The 19,578-nt window shown below is 45.9% G+C and overlaps 1 protein-coding gene across 1 annotated transcript; it reads right to left on the bottom strand.

Annotated features, from left to right (window-relative positions):
- Positions 1-230: 230 nt before the first annotated feature.
- adm2a (adrenomedullin 2a) lies at positions 231-10,162 on the bottom strand. Its single transcript, XM_026147503.1, has 3 exons — positions 8,794-10,162; positions 8,317-8,574; positions 231-2,775 (listed from the first exon to the last, which is right to left on the bottom strand). The coding sequence occupies exons 2-3, from the start codon at positions 8,406-8,408 to the stop codon at positions 2,364-2,366; spliced, it is 504 nt and encodes a 167-aa protein (XP_026003288.1). The 5' UTR covers positions 8,409-8,574; positions 8,794-10,162; the 3' UTR covers positions 231-2,363.
- Between the last annotated feature and the right edge of the window lie 9,416 nt (positions 10,163-19,578).

The raw sequence follows: 19,578 nt of genomic DNA, 5'->3' as shown, positions 1-19,578 counted from the left end.
GTGCGGACGTATCGGCGGTCGTGGACAGTTTGCTCATACAGCCCCACATGAAGCAATGTCTGATGTCACAAGAACACACTGCGTTTAAACAAAAGACGTTAAAATACAGGCAGCAGGAGCACAGCGATCCAGAGCAGATCAAACACAGGAGATACGTTTCCTGGTAGGCTAGCAGTGCAAACACACACATGTATCGTGTGTGTGTGTGTGTGTGTGTGTGTGTGTGTGTGTGTGTGTGTGTGTGTGTGTGTGTGTGTGTGTGAGAGAGAGAGAGAGACATTCTGGAAAGTACAGAAATCAACCAGGTTGTTTTAGCGTTTGAAAAGCCTTTTAATGATCGGTCACGAGACACTGATTAGCTCCATTACAGCAGAGAGTTGCACCTCAACAAGCCTTTGAACAGGTTAAGACCTCTGATTATTGTGACCTGTGACCTCACAGCCCCCACAATTACAGGCAGGATTAGCAAAAAAAGAGACTAAATGCAAACATGTAAAAAAGGAGAAAGACATCAGGCTATAAAAGAAGCGCACACTGTAAAGTCGATTTGTCAAGTACTATCAGGTATTTGGTGATTTTAAACTAACGTCAGTAATAACCAGATATCGCTCAGTGGCCTGTATCCTTTAAAAAGACATAAAGAGTAGCCAAACATATAGTAAAGACTTGGAATAGAGAAATTAAATATATGTTTTACAGTTTTTGTAAGGTTTAACCCAATTCTAGGACTCTTGATGAGGAAACTTCGGTTATTTTCAGTCCATCGTCTGCCCACCACTTCGGACGTGAATATAAATAGAGTGAGAGGAAATGTTAGGACTTGGGTTTTTGCTATTTCGTGTACATATTTGAAACTGGGCACTGCTACACCTAACATTTTGGTTGCTCTGGTCCCTCATTACAAAACAGCAATGTAGTCGTAAAGCCTTTGGCCATCATCTCAGGACTAATTTAAACCCATTTAGCCCATTACACATCAACATTAAGGGTGTTTTACCAACTGTAACATGCAGCTGAACTTTTCTTATTCAGTCTTCCTAAAAAAGACTTCACACAGTTGGCATCGAAGACTTGGCTCATGAGCAGATTGCAGGCTTGTACAGCCTCCACTTTAATGAAACACAGAGGAAAACATTTAGGAAGAAATGCACTCATGTGCACACTCAGCAGTTTTCACAAAAGTCCTTCAGTTGGTCCATAAGACGTCCAAAGGCACGTAAAGAAGGTCAAATGTGTTTTTGGTTTCATGAGATCGATCTAGAACTGAAAGCGACTATTGAGCTACTGAGAAACATCAACAGGAACATCTTCGTCCAGACCAAGAGTCCACATCGCTCCGTTACAACTACTCGACAACACTGTAACTATGGGAACATGGGCTCATTTTTACCATTTGCCAAGCCTTTAATATCTGCACGTTTGCGTATTTCACTTTAGCGCCGCAGACAGCGGGAGACTTGGAAAGCCCCCCAGCCCCCTCCCACCCCTCACATTGTGACTGAACCTTTAGGTTTATTAAACGGCTGTCAGTCCAGACAGAGGACTGATCCATGACTCCAACGTTCACTGTGCTGTGATAGCCAACCAGCCAGTGCAGCTCAAAATTGAAAGCGATACTTAGGGGAGTCCGTTTGTTTGCATTCCATCCAAAGCAACAGAAGCTGACCCTCTCCTCTCTCTGTGGTAAAGTCTTGCTGAATGATGAGTTCGCAGTTCTGAGGCAACTGGAAACTTGCGACCTGCTCCAGGGGTGTCAGTGTTCAATCTGAAATTGCATGTGAGTCCAAAATTAAGACAAAGGGGGCCACAGAAAAGAGGTAAAAGGGTTCACTGAGTCGCCGACGAGTTCTCTAGGAATACATTGGTTCTGACAGGAATCCAGCTCACGCTGCAGCTTCAAATCCACATTAATGGCTTAAGTGTTTGATCAGTGAGCGGCAGGATAACCACTCCTGCGGAGGTCAGTGGGCAGATAGGACCAGGCCGCTGGATGGTGTTGAAGACAAGCCTTCATTCTTATATTAACAGGATTTAAACATCAGCCTGAGATCTCTTGGCTTCTTTTGAACGTTCCAGAGGGAGATTCAGAAAGACATCACTAACCCTCAAAGCCAAACTTTCTCATGATGGTGGGAGAAATCAGTTCAGGGGCTTGAAAGAAGATTCAATCAGTCCTGATTTAAAGTTTTAAATCCATATATTGTGCACAAAAATTAGAAGCAACAGTCATCTAAGGCGGGTATAATAAAAGTTGTGTACTACATCAAACTCTAATGCAATAACTATCAATAATACATTAAGAAACAATAAATAAATGGAGCAATAGATAGACTTGCTGTGGCTATTTGGAGGTTTTATCGAAGTCATCCAAAGCTGTGGGGGCTCCTGGGATTAATGGGAGAAGAGTCTTCTCTGCCAGTTTGGCCAATAAGCTGATAGAGCCTATGGCTGAGGTTCTGCACTTGACAGGTCCCCAGGACGCAACCCACCCGCATCAGTTTGGCATGGTGATGGTTGTGGTGACCCCCTCGTGAGTGGGCATGGCGACGAGCTCTCGGTGCCCGTCGCTCAACCTGCAAAGCCTCGGTGGACCGCACCCACGCCAAGGCCGGGGAGGCTGTCCTTGCTCCTGATGCCAGTCGCTGCTTCATGAATCCAGGCAGCCGGTTTGGGGATCGGCTCAAGGGTGAAGATGGGACCGTGCTGATAGTCTGGCTTTCTGCAGCGGGAGCGTTATCCTCTTTCTGGCCAATGAGTTTGTTGAGAACATCCAACCTGAGGAGAAAAGAGATGTCGGGTGAAAAGCTGTTCTACAGGAGTGAGAGGGATTCATACTGAAAGTGCACCAGAAACGTGAAACAACTCAAGATAGCATGAGAACATAGAGCAATACTAGCAGCTACACATAACTAAAAGTGTAAGCTAGAAGTTAATGTGTTATATTCTCAGCAGGTAGAATTGTGACGAGTTCACGAGACAGTTTTGCAGCTAGCATGCTAATTTGTGCTAACTAGAACTAGCTAAGCCGTCAGGAGTTTCTGTTTGTCCAGAAAATTCCAAAAATATCAACTGTGCCAATCACTGCCACGACTGTTAGCACGATCGAGGGCAATGCTAATTCTGCGGACATCTAATTATAGGTGCAATTTGGTAAATAAACATTTTATGCTAGCTTCTGAACACCGCACAGAGCATCCTTCAGCATCTATATCCTTCACAGGCCAAGTTAAGCTACAAACATGAAAGTTGTAAAGGATCACCCCATCCAACATGTAAAATGTAAAAAATCACACACTTTCTCAGAAACTATTGGCAAGATGGACAGCACCTCTTGTGTGATTGGTCCATCTGTACAAACAGGCTCGTGAGAATACACATGACACTAAATGATGTGTTAAGGTGTGCAGTGTGGCGGACCACTGGCTCAGACATTTTCAGCAAACAGCAGTGGCCGACTCGCCATCTGTTCTTTGTTTGACAAAAACAGTGGCTCCTTCGCTGACCTGTTAGCGCCATGTTTGCGTAGCACGGTGTGACTCAAAATCCCGAGAGAAGTAAAAAGAAACAATGACTGCTCGGTCACATTTCAGACTGTGGAATAGCTATGTTGGTCCACACACGACGCGGTGCTTGTACAAATAAAGGATGTAGGTGCCTTTCTGTACCCGTTACCTGCTGGACTGCCCCTCTGTGTGACTATCAAAGTGATTTCTCTTTGGTTTTACAGCCTGTTGTGAAATACTGGTGTTTCTCACTGCTTGGTTTTGCTTTGGCACCAGTAAGGTTTGGGATAAGATCGCTGTTTGGTGAAGAATATCTGGCGTCACAGTGTCAGCTACATCTGTTAAAGCCACAGTTTTCATTTCCCAAAGTTGCCAGGATAAATATTTTGCTGTGACACTGGGCTTAACATCATGTTGTGCCTGGATGAACTAAAAAAGGTGGAATCTTTGCCAGAGGTTTACATTTAGGATTAGAATGAATCCATCTTTCGTGTTCGCCTTTCGAAGCAAAGATGGAAAAATGTTTCACCATTTTAATTATAAAACGTGTCTTCCACATGTGAAACGCTAACTCGTGTTATCTTCTCATGAACACTCCCTGCTGAGTTCTCCAAGACTTCACAGCCTGTGGTTGGTTTGAGACTCCTCCCAGAGACGCTAAGTGCAGCTGCTGGCTCACTGTTGGCAGAGCCGGTCGCCTTTAGAGGACCTGCTATCCAACAGTGGCGATGGCTGAATAAATAGTTGCATAATGGTAGGCCGCAGACGGAGGAAAGCACTATTTCCAGGACAGGCCGCAGTCTGCCACAGTGCCACATCATCAAGTTACACCCACATGGTCTGCACGGTGAACGCTTAAAGCTTATTTGCATAGCTGCAGCGGTGGCCCCACAACAGATCTCATAAACGCATTTACACAACCCAATGACAGGATGTATAGTTTGTATATTTCCATACGGATACTTACTGTAACCCACAGCATTTTCATTGTTTCAGGCTGGTTTTCACAGCAGTGATAATGGATGTGACTGATGCGAGTCTATAGCAGCTGTAATCTGTGGTGCTCATGACTCTTTCTGTTTGTATCCTGGATCCAGGAGGTCAAAAGTTTAGCATAAGAACATCAATCTTTTCTGACTGGGGCTGAAAAATACACTCATGCAGCTGCCATGTGCAACGTTAAGGTGCTGCAGTGATGTAGGCAATAATAACTGCCTCACATCTAAGAAAAGCATCTGGTACCCCATGGCAACCCCCCCTTGCTTTTCCTGGTCAGTAATCCAGCTCTGTTTATTGTGCGCATTAATGAGGTAAAGGGGATTATGGAGCAACGCACCGCAGTGTAGGAAAAGCCTTGTGATCAATGACAGCAGTGCCTCCGATTCCCGAGCAAACCATCGGAGCACCTGGTGCACTTAGTTAATGGTCTTGAAAAATAAATATGTGCCGGGGAACAAGCGCTGCATTTTGGTTGGGCCAACATCACCTGCAGCTGGAACAATGCCTGACCTCCCTGCAGTCTAACCAGTCATACAGTGAAGGAGACCTTTGTGTTTGGCAGGAAATCAAAGACGTCCGGGCTTCTGATTTCTGATGTGTTGCAATATCCCAAGTTTATGGCTTTCAGACACATTTGGCTGATGATTTCATAGGACCTAACAGTTAGATTAAAGGTGAAGCCAGTACCTGTAGATCAGCCGTGTTTCCTTTTCTTCTCTATTAATGACGACGAGCTGTATTAGTTGTTTTAGGAAGTCAAATCTGGGCTGAAGTCTCTGAGCAGATTTGGCCTCCCTGCAAGTCATAGTCTAATCTTAAATTCCAGCCACAGGTCTCATGGAGGGGAAACGAAACATAAACCCAACCCTGAGCCTTCCTAAGATTGGCCCGCAGTAATCCCAACACTTCAGATTTAAACCCACTACGTTTCAAACGTACACGTTTACAGATGTTTCAAAGGGAATCAGCCATCCGAGGATGAGGAGCGAAAGCTGACAGAAATCTCTGTCTCAATGAAACGAGCTGGGCACTTCCAGCTTTCTAACCCTGGGCTGTAATTTCTATTGTTCAAGCCTTTTTGGCCTCTGAATAAACTCCAGCTGGTGAATTACATGAACTGACAGATGCCAAGTTATAGTTCACAAACCACATAATTCTGATGGATGTAGACAAGACAAAAGGGTGGTTTCTCTTCCCCTCAGAAGCTGCTTTTATTTTCCAAATGCCTTTTGAGGAACTTAAACCACACACTGATCCTCTTACATGCATGTCTTCTACTCTTACATGACGTACAGTGCATTCATGTGCAGCGGCTCTCTGTGTGAGCAGAAACCTGCTCTTTAAGGATGCGAACGTTGGAATTTAGGTCTTAGACATTAATCCACAGCGGAATTCCTGCCGGCAGCCTTCTCAACTTCAGCCTGTGCTTGTGCAGATTTACCTTGATGTGCTTGTACTCTACACATACTCCACACCAGCCCTGAGCAAGTTCAGTGTTTACAACAGGCTGCAAATCAAAGTAGACGCATAAGAAGAAGCCTGGGTTGAGGCGCTAAATTTGAAATCATCCCAGAGGAATAAAGGTGGTTTAAAGAGATGCTCAGAATCGAAACATCAAATGTCTGGACCCCAAACCAAGAAACAGCAGAAAGGCTCCGGCCATGCTCTGTGAGGTGTTTTTCTCTGATAGTCATGTTGGTGCTCGGTGAAAACGCGACAATTCGGCCCTGAAATGTTCAGACAAACTTGCAGCCCAACTTATGCACACAGGCTGATCCAGACAAAGCCGGGGCCATCGAACAAAAGCCTGACCGCAAACCAGCTTCAGAGTCTTCAGTCTGCAAGCAATGAGCTGCTTCCCACTTCCAGAATCTGGACCTAAAGCCGCTTCACTCCTAAAGCCATGTTTAACTTGTCTGGCTGCAGACTATTTTCAGCTACAAAAAAGATGTTATGTAAAATGATAATGAGGGGTATGTGTTGCCGTCTTATGCTTAACAAACAATTTCTCCTCGTTTGGAAAGCGCCTGCTTGGCATTGTTACATCTCTCTGTGTCCATATCAGGACACAGGGAGACAATATGGACACAAACACAGGACGTGGAAGGAATGACAGACATCTGAGCTCAAGAGTCCAACAGACAAAAACATGTGAAGTGGTGGTGTCTGCTGTTATCATGCTGTCAGCTGGTGACAGGAACCGAACAGGATGCGTTAGGAGGGTGTCGCAGTCGAGGTCTACAGCACGATAGAGCCCAGACTCTTTCCTTTCACCTGCACGTCTCTGTAAGTGGTCAACAACAGCTCAGACCTCCTCCACAGTACCTGCAGTGCTCAGCTGCAGACACTCGGGAGTCCATTTATCTGAGATAGTCTAAAAGACAGAAGTCATGAGGAAATGTGACTGTTCTTGTTTTGTTATCAGCTTTTTTAAGGCAATAAAACAATGTTTAATTAACTACACGGAGCTGGAACTGCAGCCTTGAACATTTGTAATGGAGCAGAGGACTGATGGGGGAGCCGGCCAGGTGCAAACAGAGCTGCCCCCCCTTCTCTGGGTTTCAGCAGCAGCCGTTTGTCCAGATGACAGAGACGGCCACAGGAGCGCTTTCCCACCTGGAGGAAAGTTCCACCCTCGGATCCTCTTACACTGGGTTAGATTCAAGTGCGTTTTCACATCATGGGAAACAGCAGCTTCTTCCACGGCGCTCGCTTTAAAACTGCAGAATCAGCGCTGGCACAGAGTTACGGCTCCACACCCAACCAGAAGAGGTCGCCCTTCACTGTACCTCATCCTCAACTATGCAACCCGGCACACTTACTGCCACTGTGACGAGCTCCCTGCCTCTGACCGGGTGGACGTCTGTTTGCTGCCTCGTGTCTAATGAGATCCTGCTCTGACACCAAAAGAGTGGAAAAGTACAGGTGCCATTCATCCCCTCACAATATCCTTTACAATGACCCGTGATGGTGTCTACGACTGGGCTATTCAGAATGACAAACTGGTTTTCCCACCTTTGGAAATGACATTTTCCCTGCTTGATGTCAGGGAGACCAAAGCAAACAAAAGCCCATATGTCAGTGGTTCATCATGTGACACCGAGACGTAAGGCAAGAAGAGCTGGGACTAAGGCGACGTTTGGGGCTTTAGAAACATCTGAATTGTTTATAGAAAACAAGCTGAGGCGCAGTTAACTCACTTTAGTCATGTTTCCGTGGCAGGGTTAAATGTAGGTCAAAGGTCACCTACAGCTCAGGTGTAATTTCTCATCATCTCCTTCATAACTGCAAAGATCATTTCGCCTTCTAAAAACACTGAACTCACGCAGCTCTGTGGATTTCTGTGGGCTTTGACCGAGATACACTCCGTGTGGATGTGGAGCAGCAAAGATAAAGCCACAGCCTTCAAGTGTCCACTATCTACTGTCAGGCTGACACGCGTTTACACACACCAACCCTCGTGATTCAAGTTTCGCAGTGTGCGTCAGACTCACAGAAGAGTAAATATCAGCGTGTCTTTATTGTGAACTTTAGAGCACGTTATTTATCTCTGTTAGAAAAACGTTCCCAGCGAGAATATGACGCGAATAAAAACAGTGAGAAGTGTTTGAACTAAACGACGACGGGAAAGTGACGACGTCACAGTCCATTGAAACGCGTTAACGACGCTGATGTTTCTGCCCGATGCAGTGCAGCTATGAACAGCAAGATTTCAGCGGCTCCAGCTGCCTTCTTCGCTCCTCTCAGACAGCAGAGTTGCTCTGTAGGCACTAAAGTAGCACTAATACAGCAGCAGCGCAGCGGTGTGTCCTACCTGTTCGTGCCCGGTCTCTCCTCAGCCGGCAAAGCCTGCTGGAGGGAAAGCAGGCTGATGCAATACACAGTCAGCGGGAAAAAGAACCGCATCTCCGGGCCGACTCCAACTTTACACCCTCTTTCTGGGTAGGAGGGGGCGAAGTGACGGACTGGGTGAAGGTTAAATCCCAGGAGTGGGAGGAAAAATAAATAAATAAATAAATAAAAAGTGTGATAATGTGTCCAAGATGGGCGGATTGGAGACTGCAGATGGAACCTTTAGGGGGAAAGTAAATAATGGGTCAATCTGCTGCTAATAAAACCAACATATATTTTAAAAAGCACGACAGTGTGAACGTCTACTCATAGCACCAGTCAAACTGAGAACTTTACATTATGCTGAAAAAATGTCCCAAAACGGCAAAATCCATAAAGTCCTGCCTGCTGTTTTATATTTGTTTTTATTTTACTTAAAAGAAGCAAAGACTAGTCTCACCTTTTAGGCAATTAGAGCTCAGAGGGAAGATTTAGTTCCCACGAATCCAAACGTGTTGGTCAAGATCAAGTTCTCCGGTTCTCTGAGCTCCGGGTGATATTGTGGGTTTAAATACTGAGAAGGCGGAGTTCACTGCCTCTATTCCTGGTGGGCAATTTTCAGAAAGGTGCTGGGAGGGTATAATATGCTAAACCCGGGAAATCCAGCGTTGATATGGTGCACAAACCCATCCCACTGCTAATCCTTTATCAACGAAAATCACAAGAAGCGCTCGCTTGTATTTGAGCCCCAGTTCTCATGTCCTTGTATAAAAGATGCTGCTGGATGTGACGAAGAACAGAGCCCTCAGCTTTAAAGGTCCTAGAAGCTGAACACCAGACACCTTTATGTTAAACATCTGCTATCAGTACTTCAAAGATAAAAGTGTCACCGTGAACTTAACGCACAGCTGTGAGCTAACAAGTAACCAGCACTAACACCATCACCCACAACTCCATCTATCATAATCCACCACGTGCACGCGCAGGAAAATGCCTCACGTTTGCATGAATTTCTCAAGCAGTCAAACCCTCCTCTTCACCTTATCACCGCCTCAGCCCGCGTGTGTGAAGCAGATAGAAGGAGATGCGGGAATCTTCAGACTCTCCGCTTCGCTGGTGAGTCAGGCTATCGAAGCGGCACTAACACGTTTTCCACACGTGAATATTTCCTTCACACACTTTATTGCTGCTGGTGTCTGTTCCTGGTAGGAAGCACGCGTGGTTTTATTTGGGTTATTCGGCAGATGCTGTAATTTTCGGTTGTATTTTGTAATCTCTTCCAGTTCTATGTCACAAGTCTGAACATGCATCCTACAACTCTGCAGAATGACTCAGATGAATCCTGTGGAGATTATTCCACCTCATGAGGCAGGACTGCTGTGCGTGTCCAAGTCCCCTCCTACTATTCTTTGTCGGCCTGATGCTAATTCATACACCTGATGCTGCCTCAGAGGCAGTGGCGCAACTTTCGTTTCCAAGAAGGCGCGATGAGAGCATCCACGTAAAGACAGAGACAGGGCAGAAAAAGCAGAGACTCCGCGAGGAATTCGGAGATGTAATGTTTGTTGTTTCGCCCTTTTGCTGATGTCAGAATCCTCTCAGGCTCATAACCTCTGCATCTAAATAAACACGGACACAGAAGAACACAATAAGCACTTGGACAGAAAGAGTGCGCATAGCTGCTTTTTGCAAATGCTTCCAGCTCAGCGTGTAGAATCTTCTCTCTGGATGCAAAATGTTTCATTCTGAAGACACAAGCTGGACATCATGACATGTTTGTGGAAAACATGAAATACTGCCAAACAAATCCTGAAAAATGTGTGCTAAAGACTCCTGCCCGAATCATCCCTGTACTTGTGGTTAGCACGCCGTCATTGCTTTTGTTTCTACTGTCTGTTCTTATTTTTAATGCTTTTTCAGTCATGAGAATAAAGTTGGTTTTCATTTCTTGGGGTTTTAAAAAGAGAAGCTTTAAATATGTCATGTCCAGTTTCATAGTAAGTAGATAAATCTTGAAAAGACTCGAAATGTCAAGAGAACAACAGCACGTTGTGCCACAAGGCTTTCAGTGTCAAAGATCACACAGGAAAATCAGATGACTCCAGCTGACTCTATGACTCTCCTGCACTGTAATCATAAGCCACGAGTTTCCATCTATTTTCTAACCGCTTACTTTATCCAGTTATGTGTCACCGAGGGGCTGCGGCCTATCCAAGCTACACCCTGGACAGGTCCATCAGGGGGCTGACACACAGAGGAGGCCAAGCACACAGGCACACACATCTACTGCCAACTTAGAAACACGCGTTAAACTAACAAACAGGGATGTGCACTTAGGGAGAAGACGGGAACCTGATCAAACATATGCAGGAACAAGGAGCACACAGCTCAGCTGCCCAGATTAGAGGATTAAAGGAGCCAGTGTCTCCCATACTGACCTCTCCTCATTGCCTCTCTGCTCAAGTCAGTTCAATTTTAATTATATAGAACCCAACATTCACCTCAGGGTGCTTTATATTGTAAAGTAGACCTTAAAACAACACATACAGAGAAAACTCGACAATCATATGACCCCCTATGAGCAAGCAGTTTGGCAACAGTAGGAAGGAAAAACTCCCCCAAGGTCTTAAATAATCAGGCCCCATCTTATCTTAATGACCTTGTAGTACCATATCACCCTATTAGAGCACTTCGCTCTCGCTCTGCAGGCCTACTTGTTGTTCCTAGAGTATTTAAAAGTAGAATGGGAGGCAGAGCCTTCAGTTTTCAGGCCCCTCTTCTGTGGAACCAGCTTCCAGTTTGGATTCAGGAGACAGACACTATCTCTACTTTCAAGATTAGGCTTCAAACTTTCCTTTTTGCTAAAGCATATAGTTAGGGCTGGACCAGGTGACCCTGAATCCTCCCTTAGTTACATCACAGTTTGCCTAGACTGCTGGGGAGTGCTTCTTCTTCATCCAGTTTTCTCACTCTCTGTGTTTATTCATCAGGTATTATTATTCCCTGGCTCTCTTCCACAGCCTGTTTTGTCCTGCCCCCGTAATGAATTGGTCGTGTTTCTGCAGTACATCCCACAGATGCTCAATTTCATTAACATTTAGGGACTTGTGAGGCCAAGTGAAGACACTGAAATCTTTGTCTCGATTGTGAAACCATTTCTGATTTCCTTGCGGTGAGGTAGAGCATATCCTCACGTTGGAAGAGGCTACTGCCATAAAGGTGTTTAGGAAGATGGTACATTTCAAAGTGTGATCGCAGCAGAACATTGTCCAGAGCCCCACGCTGCCTGCATACGTTTGGGAATGTCACATATCGCCCTGATAGAAAGATGTGATTGACTGGAGTCCATCAGCTTCTTTACTGGTCCAGCTGTGTGTGCTTCTTGAGGTTTTCCAGTAATCTGGGCTACAGTAACTCTTTTGTTGGATCGGAGCACATGGAGCATCTTTTGGTCCTCTTGTGCCTCACTGAGCCCGGGGCAGCTGTGGCACGGGGCATGTAAGAAGCTGATCACATCCTTTACTCACTTCCAGTACATCACCTTCAAGAACTGAGTGTTCAACTGACACTTAACATATTCCACCCTTAACAAAAGCTGCTGTAAGGAGACCGTCAGCAATAAAGAGTGTTTGAGAGGAGTACTGGTTGGCACCACTGGTCTCAACAGGCAAACTCAAAAGGAGAACATTGGAGACATGGTTGGAAGCATGACTTGGATGTTTCTGCTGGGTTTGGGCTATAATGTGCCGTGTGATCCCCGCCTGAAGTGCACTGTGAGGCTTATGTAGAGTGATATTCACTAAGACAGGTTCATTAGAGGTAGCTGCCAGCTTCGCACCCTCAGCAGTATCCCCTTACAGCTCAGCCCTGCTGTGATCGTGTTATAACACCATCAGAGCCGAAGCCTTGGAACGAGCTACAGCTGACTCCTTCATCCATCTGTGAGAAGATGTGTCTGCTCAGGTTATGGTTTAAACATTTCACTGTACCATCTTGCAGTCAGGTGAGGGACGTTCTGACCTTTCACCTCCTGTAATCAGAGCTGAGGTTAAGTCATCCCTATTAAATAGTGCATGTTGAATCTGCTCTAACCTTCACCCACAGTCTGCACCAACAGCAACTGCTTTGTGATGACACAGTGGTCCCTGAAATTCCCCCATGTAGGCAGATAGCAGTAACTCATTTATCAGTCAGACTGGCTGAGAAAACAAGCCACTGTTTACTGGCTCTGACACGCTTATGTAAGAGTTTTCTGGTGTGTGACAGCAGCCTGCGAATCGGCCCCGCTGGACTCTGAACACAGGCTTCCCACTTGGTTTGATCTCCCGGGCAGGAGCTGTCTTCACTTTTGTTTTAAGCTGCAATTAGCAAATATGAGAAGATGCACTGTGTCGCTGCCCAGAATGGCACAGGGCAGCTTTAAAGGAGCTGCTGTCTTTGAAACTCATCCAAACATGTGCTCAACTGATCAAAGATCTCGATGTCCGCTGATAATATGAAGCTTTGAACAGTTGCATAAACAGTAAAACTAATAAGTGTCACTACACTGGGCTCAAACAGTGGTCCTTAAAAAGCAACATTTCAAATGCACTGGAGCTCCAGAGCTGTAAGCATAGAGCCGTAGCTTTGTCTTTCCACGGAGATGATCACATGAGCTGTGGGATTGAGACAGCTAACCACAGTGCTGATAAATGGACGTGGTTACCATATCTGAGCAGCCTCGTCACAGCCACAGAGGATTTTATGGATCCTCGTAGAAGTTGCTTTTCAGCTGTTTCACTTAAGTGTCGTGTTATTAAGGACTTCATTGCATTCATGAGTTCAAGTTAGCACTGCAGAGGTGAATGGGAGTGGCTCAGTGTTCAGGTTTAAAAGGAAACACTGTAGCTTGTCTTTATGCTTTTATTCTTCTTAATAAGTCGAGTCGCACTGATTCATGCACAAAAACAAGCCTGACAAAGCACTGGACCCTGCAATGTTCCAACAAACGTTACTGAAACAGGAGGAAGTCGTGAGTGTGTGGCTGTGGATTCATCTACTTTTTTTGCTTGCTAGCATCACTCTAAACTGCAGCGTACGCACACATTACCAAAGAAAACCTGCTTTTGATGACGGTCACCTAACAGCACTCACCGTGTCAGGCTCTGCTCAAAAATAGGACAAATCCAGTCGTGCTGGATCTCTGTACTGACATGGACGTAGAATGAGTCCACATCATTCCCAGCTCTGCCCATCATGGAGCACACAGACAGTCTGAGGTGCAACACGGAGACATCAGATGACCTTTATGTTTCAGTATTAATTCCTTCATCCTCCAGGAGCTGCCTGCATGCTCTCACCATGAAGCCAGGAGGAACCCAGCACGAGTGTCCTCTACCTGCAGGAGCATGGCTGTTTCAGGGGTTGCCTCATTGTTCCCCCTGTTCTTTATTTCATTAACTGATACCTAACTGATCACATCAACATCCCACAAGTTTAACTGACCGTTGCTACAAACGTGTTCCTTGAATTCCTTTGAACAGTTCACTTCACACTGATCAGTCACAGCTTTTACTCAACGACTCTGGTTGGGTGATTTTGGTGTGAATGTCTTTTGCCTCTTTTGTGTGTAAGCACCACTTGTGACTTAAATGTGGAGAAGCATAAACCCAAACAGACACACGCAGTTCTGTAAGCGTGTTTGTTTAAATGCTGAGCGCACCTTTCGGATGCACTGGTCCATAAACAGACCCTCGATGCTGCAGTGTCCCGGCTCTGGAGTGCGACGGCCTGTGATGCAAAACAAATTCATCGCCTGAGCAGACGGAGGCGAAGTCACTGAGCTGAAGGCCTGGGTACACAAACACACACCACCTGCAGCTCACTGTGCGGCCTCTCTGAGCGTGCGTGTTTCTGCTTCCTCGCGGCGCGTGATACAAAAACAGGGTTCCAGCCGAGCAGCGTGGGGTCATCCCCTGCAGTGAAACAGTCCACACAGTGTGGATTCTCCCTCCTACAGCCTTTAAACTAACAGGTGAAGCTGCCGTGTCACATATTATTCTTTGTTTTACAGTGTTTCTAGCTTTTCTCACTGAGCCAACACCAGCCACCCTGTGGTAGTCTAATGATTGCTGCCCCCTAGTGAAGCTCATGTTACATCAGCACAAGGCCCAGTGCAGCCTCTCCAGCTGTCCCTGAATACACTTTGGTGCTTCCCATGAGGACCAGCCTGACTTAACCCCTCCAAAATATGAACAAACATCGTTTACCAGTGTATCCAGACTCAGAAATAAACTTCAGATCAGGGTGTTGTCCTGGGTTTCAAGCAGAAGCTCTGTGAAGAATCGAAACGCAAACATTTTCCCATGTTGTGAGGTTAGCGTCCTCTTGGCTTGCTCAGTATTTGCATTGTTTGTTTTGAGATTGTGTACAAGCGAGTTTGTCCGAGCGGCCCGTTGTCTCTGTCCGAGCCTCTCGGTGCAGTTTGTTTGACATGGCTGCTCACCAGTGCACTGCTGCGTGGAGGGAGGGGGCTTACAGGACAGTGCAGTGGACAAATAAGCGATTGGATTTCATTGTGGGAAACATGATGGAGCTGACAAACTCCCACAGAGTCTAATAATGAAAGTCAGGTCCAAAACAGCATCTCTCACCAAACAGGAGTCAGACTGAGACTCTCCCTCTGATACCCGTAAACTTCAGGCTTGGGGAGGATCGTTCCCCGGCACATTTGCATCCATCTGTGATGGAAATGTCTCTCATGCATTCTTTAAAACCATTATTTGGAACGTTTTTCTTTTAATCTAACTCTAGTGCACGTACCAGTGTCCTGGTATGTCAGTGGCATTCAGTCTTAAATGTTTATTACCTTCAAAGTGTAGAATTCCAGGTCCAAGGTAAAGTTTCCAGTAACGGACCTTATATCCTACAAAACACCTTCCCAGGGCTTCAGGAAGCTTCCTTCTCTCAGCATGATTAACTTTAACAGACCGAACCTCCTTCAACATTATATGAGAAGCACTAGTTTAGATTAGAATTACTCTCTCATGACAAATATCGACTCACAAAAGTTGGGACGGGAACAACAAATGTGTGAAACAGTAGGTGGTACTGAAAGTGAACAGCTGAGGGGATATTTTGTATCTAATGAAACATTATTGGGTAAAAAAGACCATCGACAGGAATCAAAGTTTCACCAGTGCCCAAAACAGCACGTCTGTAATTACGGAGCGATCTCAGAATGTGGAGAAACATCGGGCACAAAACCGAAGTCCGTACTGGATGTCAGCGATCTTTGGCTCCTCAGGAGCTGCTGCCTTAAAACAGCCATGATTCTCTCATAGAGATTACTGCACTGGCTCAGAAATCACTGTCGCAAATGTAGGTTAAAATTCTATTATGGAAAGAAGTGGACATGATCCAGAAACACGCCGTGGAAAACATCCTCTGAACTAAAGAAGAGAGGCACCAGCAGGTCTGCGTGGCAGCTTTAAGGCACCCTCAGGTTTTGGAGATAAAGGTTTTATTTGTAGAGCATCTTTCAGGACAAACATCACAAAGTGCTTCAAAACAAAAAGTTAAGTCTGACCAGCTGAGTTTTAGCTGTTTTTTCAGAGAGACCACCGAGTCCACAGATCCCAACAGAGCTCGACAGTCTAGAAAAGCTCTGTCTGCTTTACCTTTCAGCCTCATGGGATGCACAGCCAGCAGGCACTGATCACATGACCTCAGGGAGCTGATCAAAGGTGCTGCCTGTCCACGAAGAGCTCTGAAAGTTACTCGAATCTTTAATGAAAAATGGAATCGGTGGTGAGTCAGTGCCGCTGGGTCACTGGTGTGACGTGAGAGTACGTAGAAGCAGGTGTGATGACCTAAACCCACGAACAACAGAGATTACACATGATCACGCAAAGCGAAAGCAGGGTCAAAGGTTACCCCAAGGTTATCGAAAGGAGACCGAGAGTTTACATCACCTCTGCCCCAAATCTGTAGCAAACAAAGAGTTTAGTTCTTCAGTAAGTCGGAGAAACTTGTCAGCCGTGCGACTTCTGAGTGTAAGGACCTGATCTGCTCGTGTGTTCATCGTATGTTCAGATGTCAGCTTTGTCAGGGAGGACGCGCTCATTTCAGCAAGACCATGTTAAGTGTCTTCATTTCATCAAATTGAGCTTGCCAAACAATCGCAGCGCGGGCCCTTCAGCATGCATAATGTGAAGAACAACAAGCAAAGATGCAGCCTATCAAATACGAGTGGGAGTGTGTGCATTAGGTGCTGCAAAGTAGACTCTGTTAACCTCATGCTGCATGCACTTGTACCCAAAACAAGCACAGCTTCAGGTTGGCCTCCTCTTTTCCTCTGTGCATGCACATCATATAGAAAAACTGCTTCCTCAGTGTGAGGTTGCAACACCACAGTGACCTTTCATCCTAACAGCTCCGTCTAAAAACAGTGTGAAAACCTGCTTTGGCCACTTAATTGTGCATCTCGTTTAAAATATGTAAGACGTAGATCTGCGTTATCTTCATGCTGTTTCACCTCCTTCACACTCCGTGTGCAGCTGTGTCATGCAGTCCATATTCAGGTCAGTGCTGCTCTATCTGACATTAGTTTGTGTCATCTGCACAGCTGGGCTTTGCCCTGAATCTAACCCTGAGATGAGGAAACGGAGCCTGTTGCCAGGGTGACAGAGTCCATGACTCTAACGTCCTCACCGTCAGGTTCAACAAACTCTCAGTTTCTCCTGCAGCACCTGGAGCAGCTGTGTGATGTTCACTATATCCACGCTCCCTCCTCGTGCACACGTCCACAGTATCTCATGCTCGTCTCCAAACTGCTCCAGCTTCTCCTCCTGGTCACTGCACATCCCAGCTCAGCCTCCTGTTACATCATTGCACATCTGGCTACCCTTTTATAAACCTTCCCTTTCACTCTTGCTGCTATCCTTCTGTCACAAATCACTCCTGACATATCTCCACCCACTCCACCCTGCCTGCACTCTCTTCTTCACTTTTCTTGTGGATGGTTGACCCCAGGAAGTTAACCTCCTGTCTCCACCCCCTCTCCAGCTCTCTTCCACCTGCTGCATACTGTCACTACAGAGCATTAGGTTGTTTGTGAGCCTCCTCCACCTCATCAGTCAGCCTGTCAGTCACCACAGCAACAAAAAAGGCCCAACCCCTGATGTAAGCCCATCCCCATCTTGGAGCCACTTGTCACTCCCCCACACCTCACCACATCTTGTCCTGCACGCTGTGTCATACGTGTCCTCCACCACGCTCACATGCTTCTCTGCCACTCTGACTTCCTCCTGCAGCATCACAGTTCCTCTCTTGGCAGCCTATTGTCTGCTTTCTCTAGATCCACAAAGACACAGTGAAACTCATTGTGGCCTTCTCTCTCTGTACTGCTTTCACTCAGCATGAAGCCAAACTGTGGCTCGCTGACGATCCCCTCTCCTCTAACTCCTCTAACCTTTTCCCCATATCGTTACGTTATGGCTCAGATCTATCCTCTGTAGTTACAGCAGCTCTGCACATCACACTTGTTCTTGCAGACTGGCAGCAGTACACTTCTTCTCCATTCCTCTCACTATTAAACAATCTGGTTAAAGTCCCCTGCCCACCTTTCTTTTGATGGACATAAGCACTGGTCAGATTTAGGTCTTCACACTACTAAGCACCTCTACATCGACAGATGTTTAGCTTCATTTGCTCAGCTGCAGTCTGAATTCCTGCTCTGCTCATTTATTTACAAATCAGGAATTCTGTTAAAGTCTTTCTCCCATCTGGATCAGCCCCCTGCTCACAGTGACTTTTATTATCAACGCCTAATCAGCCAGTTTACTACACGTTGTACACTTACAGCACCACAGCAGAGATGCTTGGTTAAGGACATGGAAGCAGAGACGCTTGATGGGCCAATGAAATGCCAGATTACAACTTACACAGTTCAAAGTCCTCCATCGTTTGCATTTCTGTAAAACGAAGCTTGGCAGCATTTGTCCGTCTATCTCCTCATTGTGTGATGAATGCAAAGCACTGGAAGGAACCCTTGGCCACCTTTTCTGGTCCTGTGCTACACTCAGGAGTTCCTGGGAGGAGATATTTACTGTCTATATCCTGATTTATGACTTTAGAGTAAAGCCAGGTGGTACAGCTGCAGTGCTAGGCTGCTCCCCGACGTCCCCTTCAGAAAGCCTTAATGTTTGGTGTGATTGTAGCTAAAAGACTGACTCTTAGAGCCTGGAATCACCATCTCCTCCCATGTTTAGTGTTTGGCATGTTTGCATATTGAGAGCTTCGTCGTCACTTTAAATTTTCTGAAATCTGCGGCCCTTTTCTCAATCATATTAACATCATTTGACTGCACTTGTTTATGTGAAACCACACCTCTGCTGGACTCTGACTCCTTGCTGGACTTGTTCCCCACATCTTCTGGACTCGGTGAACTCTCTAGCTTCACACAGAAGATCATCTTCTTCAGACTCCAGCATTGCTCCTGTACTTTTGATGTGGTCTGACTAAGCTGTGTGGGCTCTGTCTGTGCTTGGATGTTGTTTTCGAACTTCTTTCCTTTGTCTTGTGGGATTTTATGTAGTTTTAAATATAAAACCTCATAAACAAACATTTATAAAACTGCCCTTTCTTCTAGACATCTCCATGCCTCCACAGGTGCGTCATCTGTGCACCTGCCCATCGTCTTCATAGCTGCGCTCGTCCTTCATCCTTACTAAGCCTCTAAACCTTCTTATTCACTAACCTTCCTCGCTCTCTCGTTGTCTTCAGTCATCAGATCCTGATGAATGTTACCTGTAGGAGACGGGATCGGTCAGGGCCAGGTTGATTAGAACTGATGGGTTTATGATGGCACACATGCAGTGGCTGTGTGTGAACGCTGAAATGCTGCAAACAGGAGTAAAAACTTACCTGTGATGACCACTAGCTTAAAGTGGCTAATGCTAGCTAATGTGATAGCATGTTAGCACAACATGACCACTGAATAAGTGATCCTACTTGTCACATAGAAAGCTAACGACTCCATGTACTGATGTGCTGTTATTCTGTAATCACCTTGTGAAGCCACTGCGGGGATTGTACAGCAGAAATGACGCATTAGGCAAACTTGGTTTAATGTTCACTGCAAAGGCCACTCAGACTGTTTTATATGGAGTTATCTAACAGTTTTATGGGGAACAGTAAGCTATGATTCAGCCTGATGACCATGAGTTGTAGTTTCTGTGTTATCAGGATGCTGGGGCCCATCTAG

The sequence above is a fragment of the Astatotilapia calliptera genome, chromosome 17 (assembly GCF_900246225.1).
Source record: "Astatotilapia calliptera chromosome 17, fAstCal1.2, whole genome shotgun sequence".
NCBI lineage: Eukaryota > Metazoa > Chordata > Actinopteri > Cichliformes > Cichlidae > Astatotilapia > Astatotilapia calliptera.
The sequence above is the reverse complement of the archived record's forward strand: the minus strand, read 5'-3'. Positions and strand labels throughout refer to the sequence as shown.

Bases quoted from the DNA above. Each gene is read 5' to 3' on its own strand.
- adm2a (XM_026147503.1), bottom strand. From the start codon at position 8,408: ATGCGGTTCTTTTTCCCGCTGACTGTGTATTGCATCAGCCTGCTTTCC. The intron at 2,776-8,316 runs GTAGGACACACC...TTTTCTCCTCAG, and splicing joins GAGAGACCGGGCACGAACAG to GTTGGATGTTCTCAACAAAC.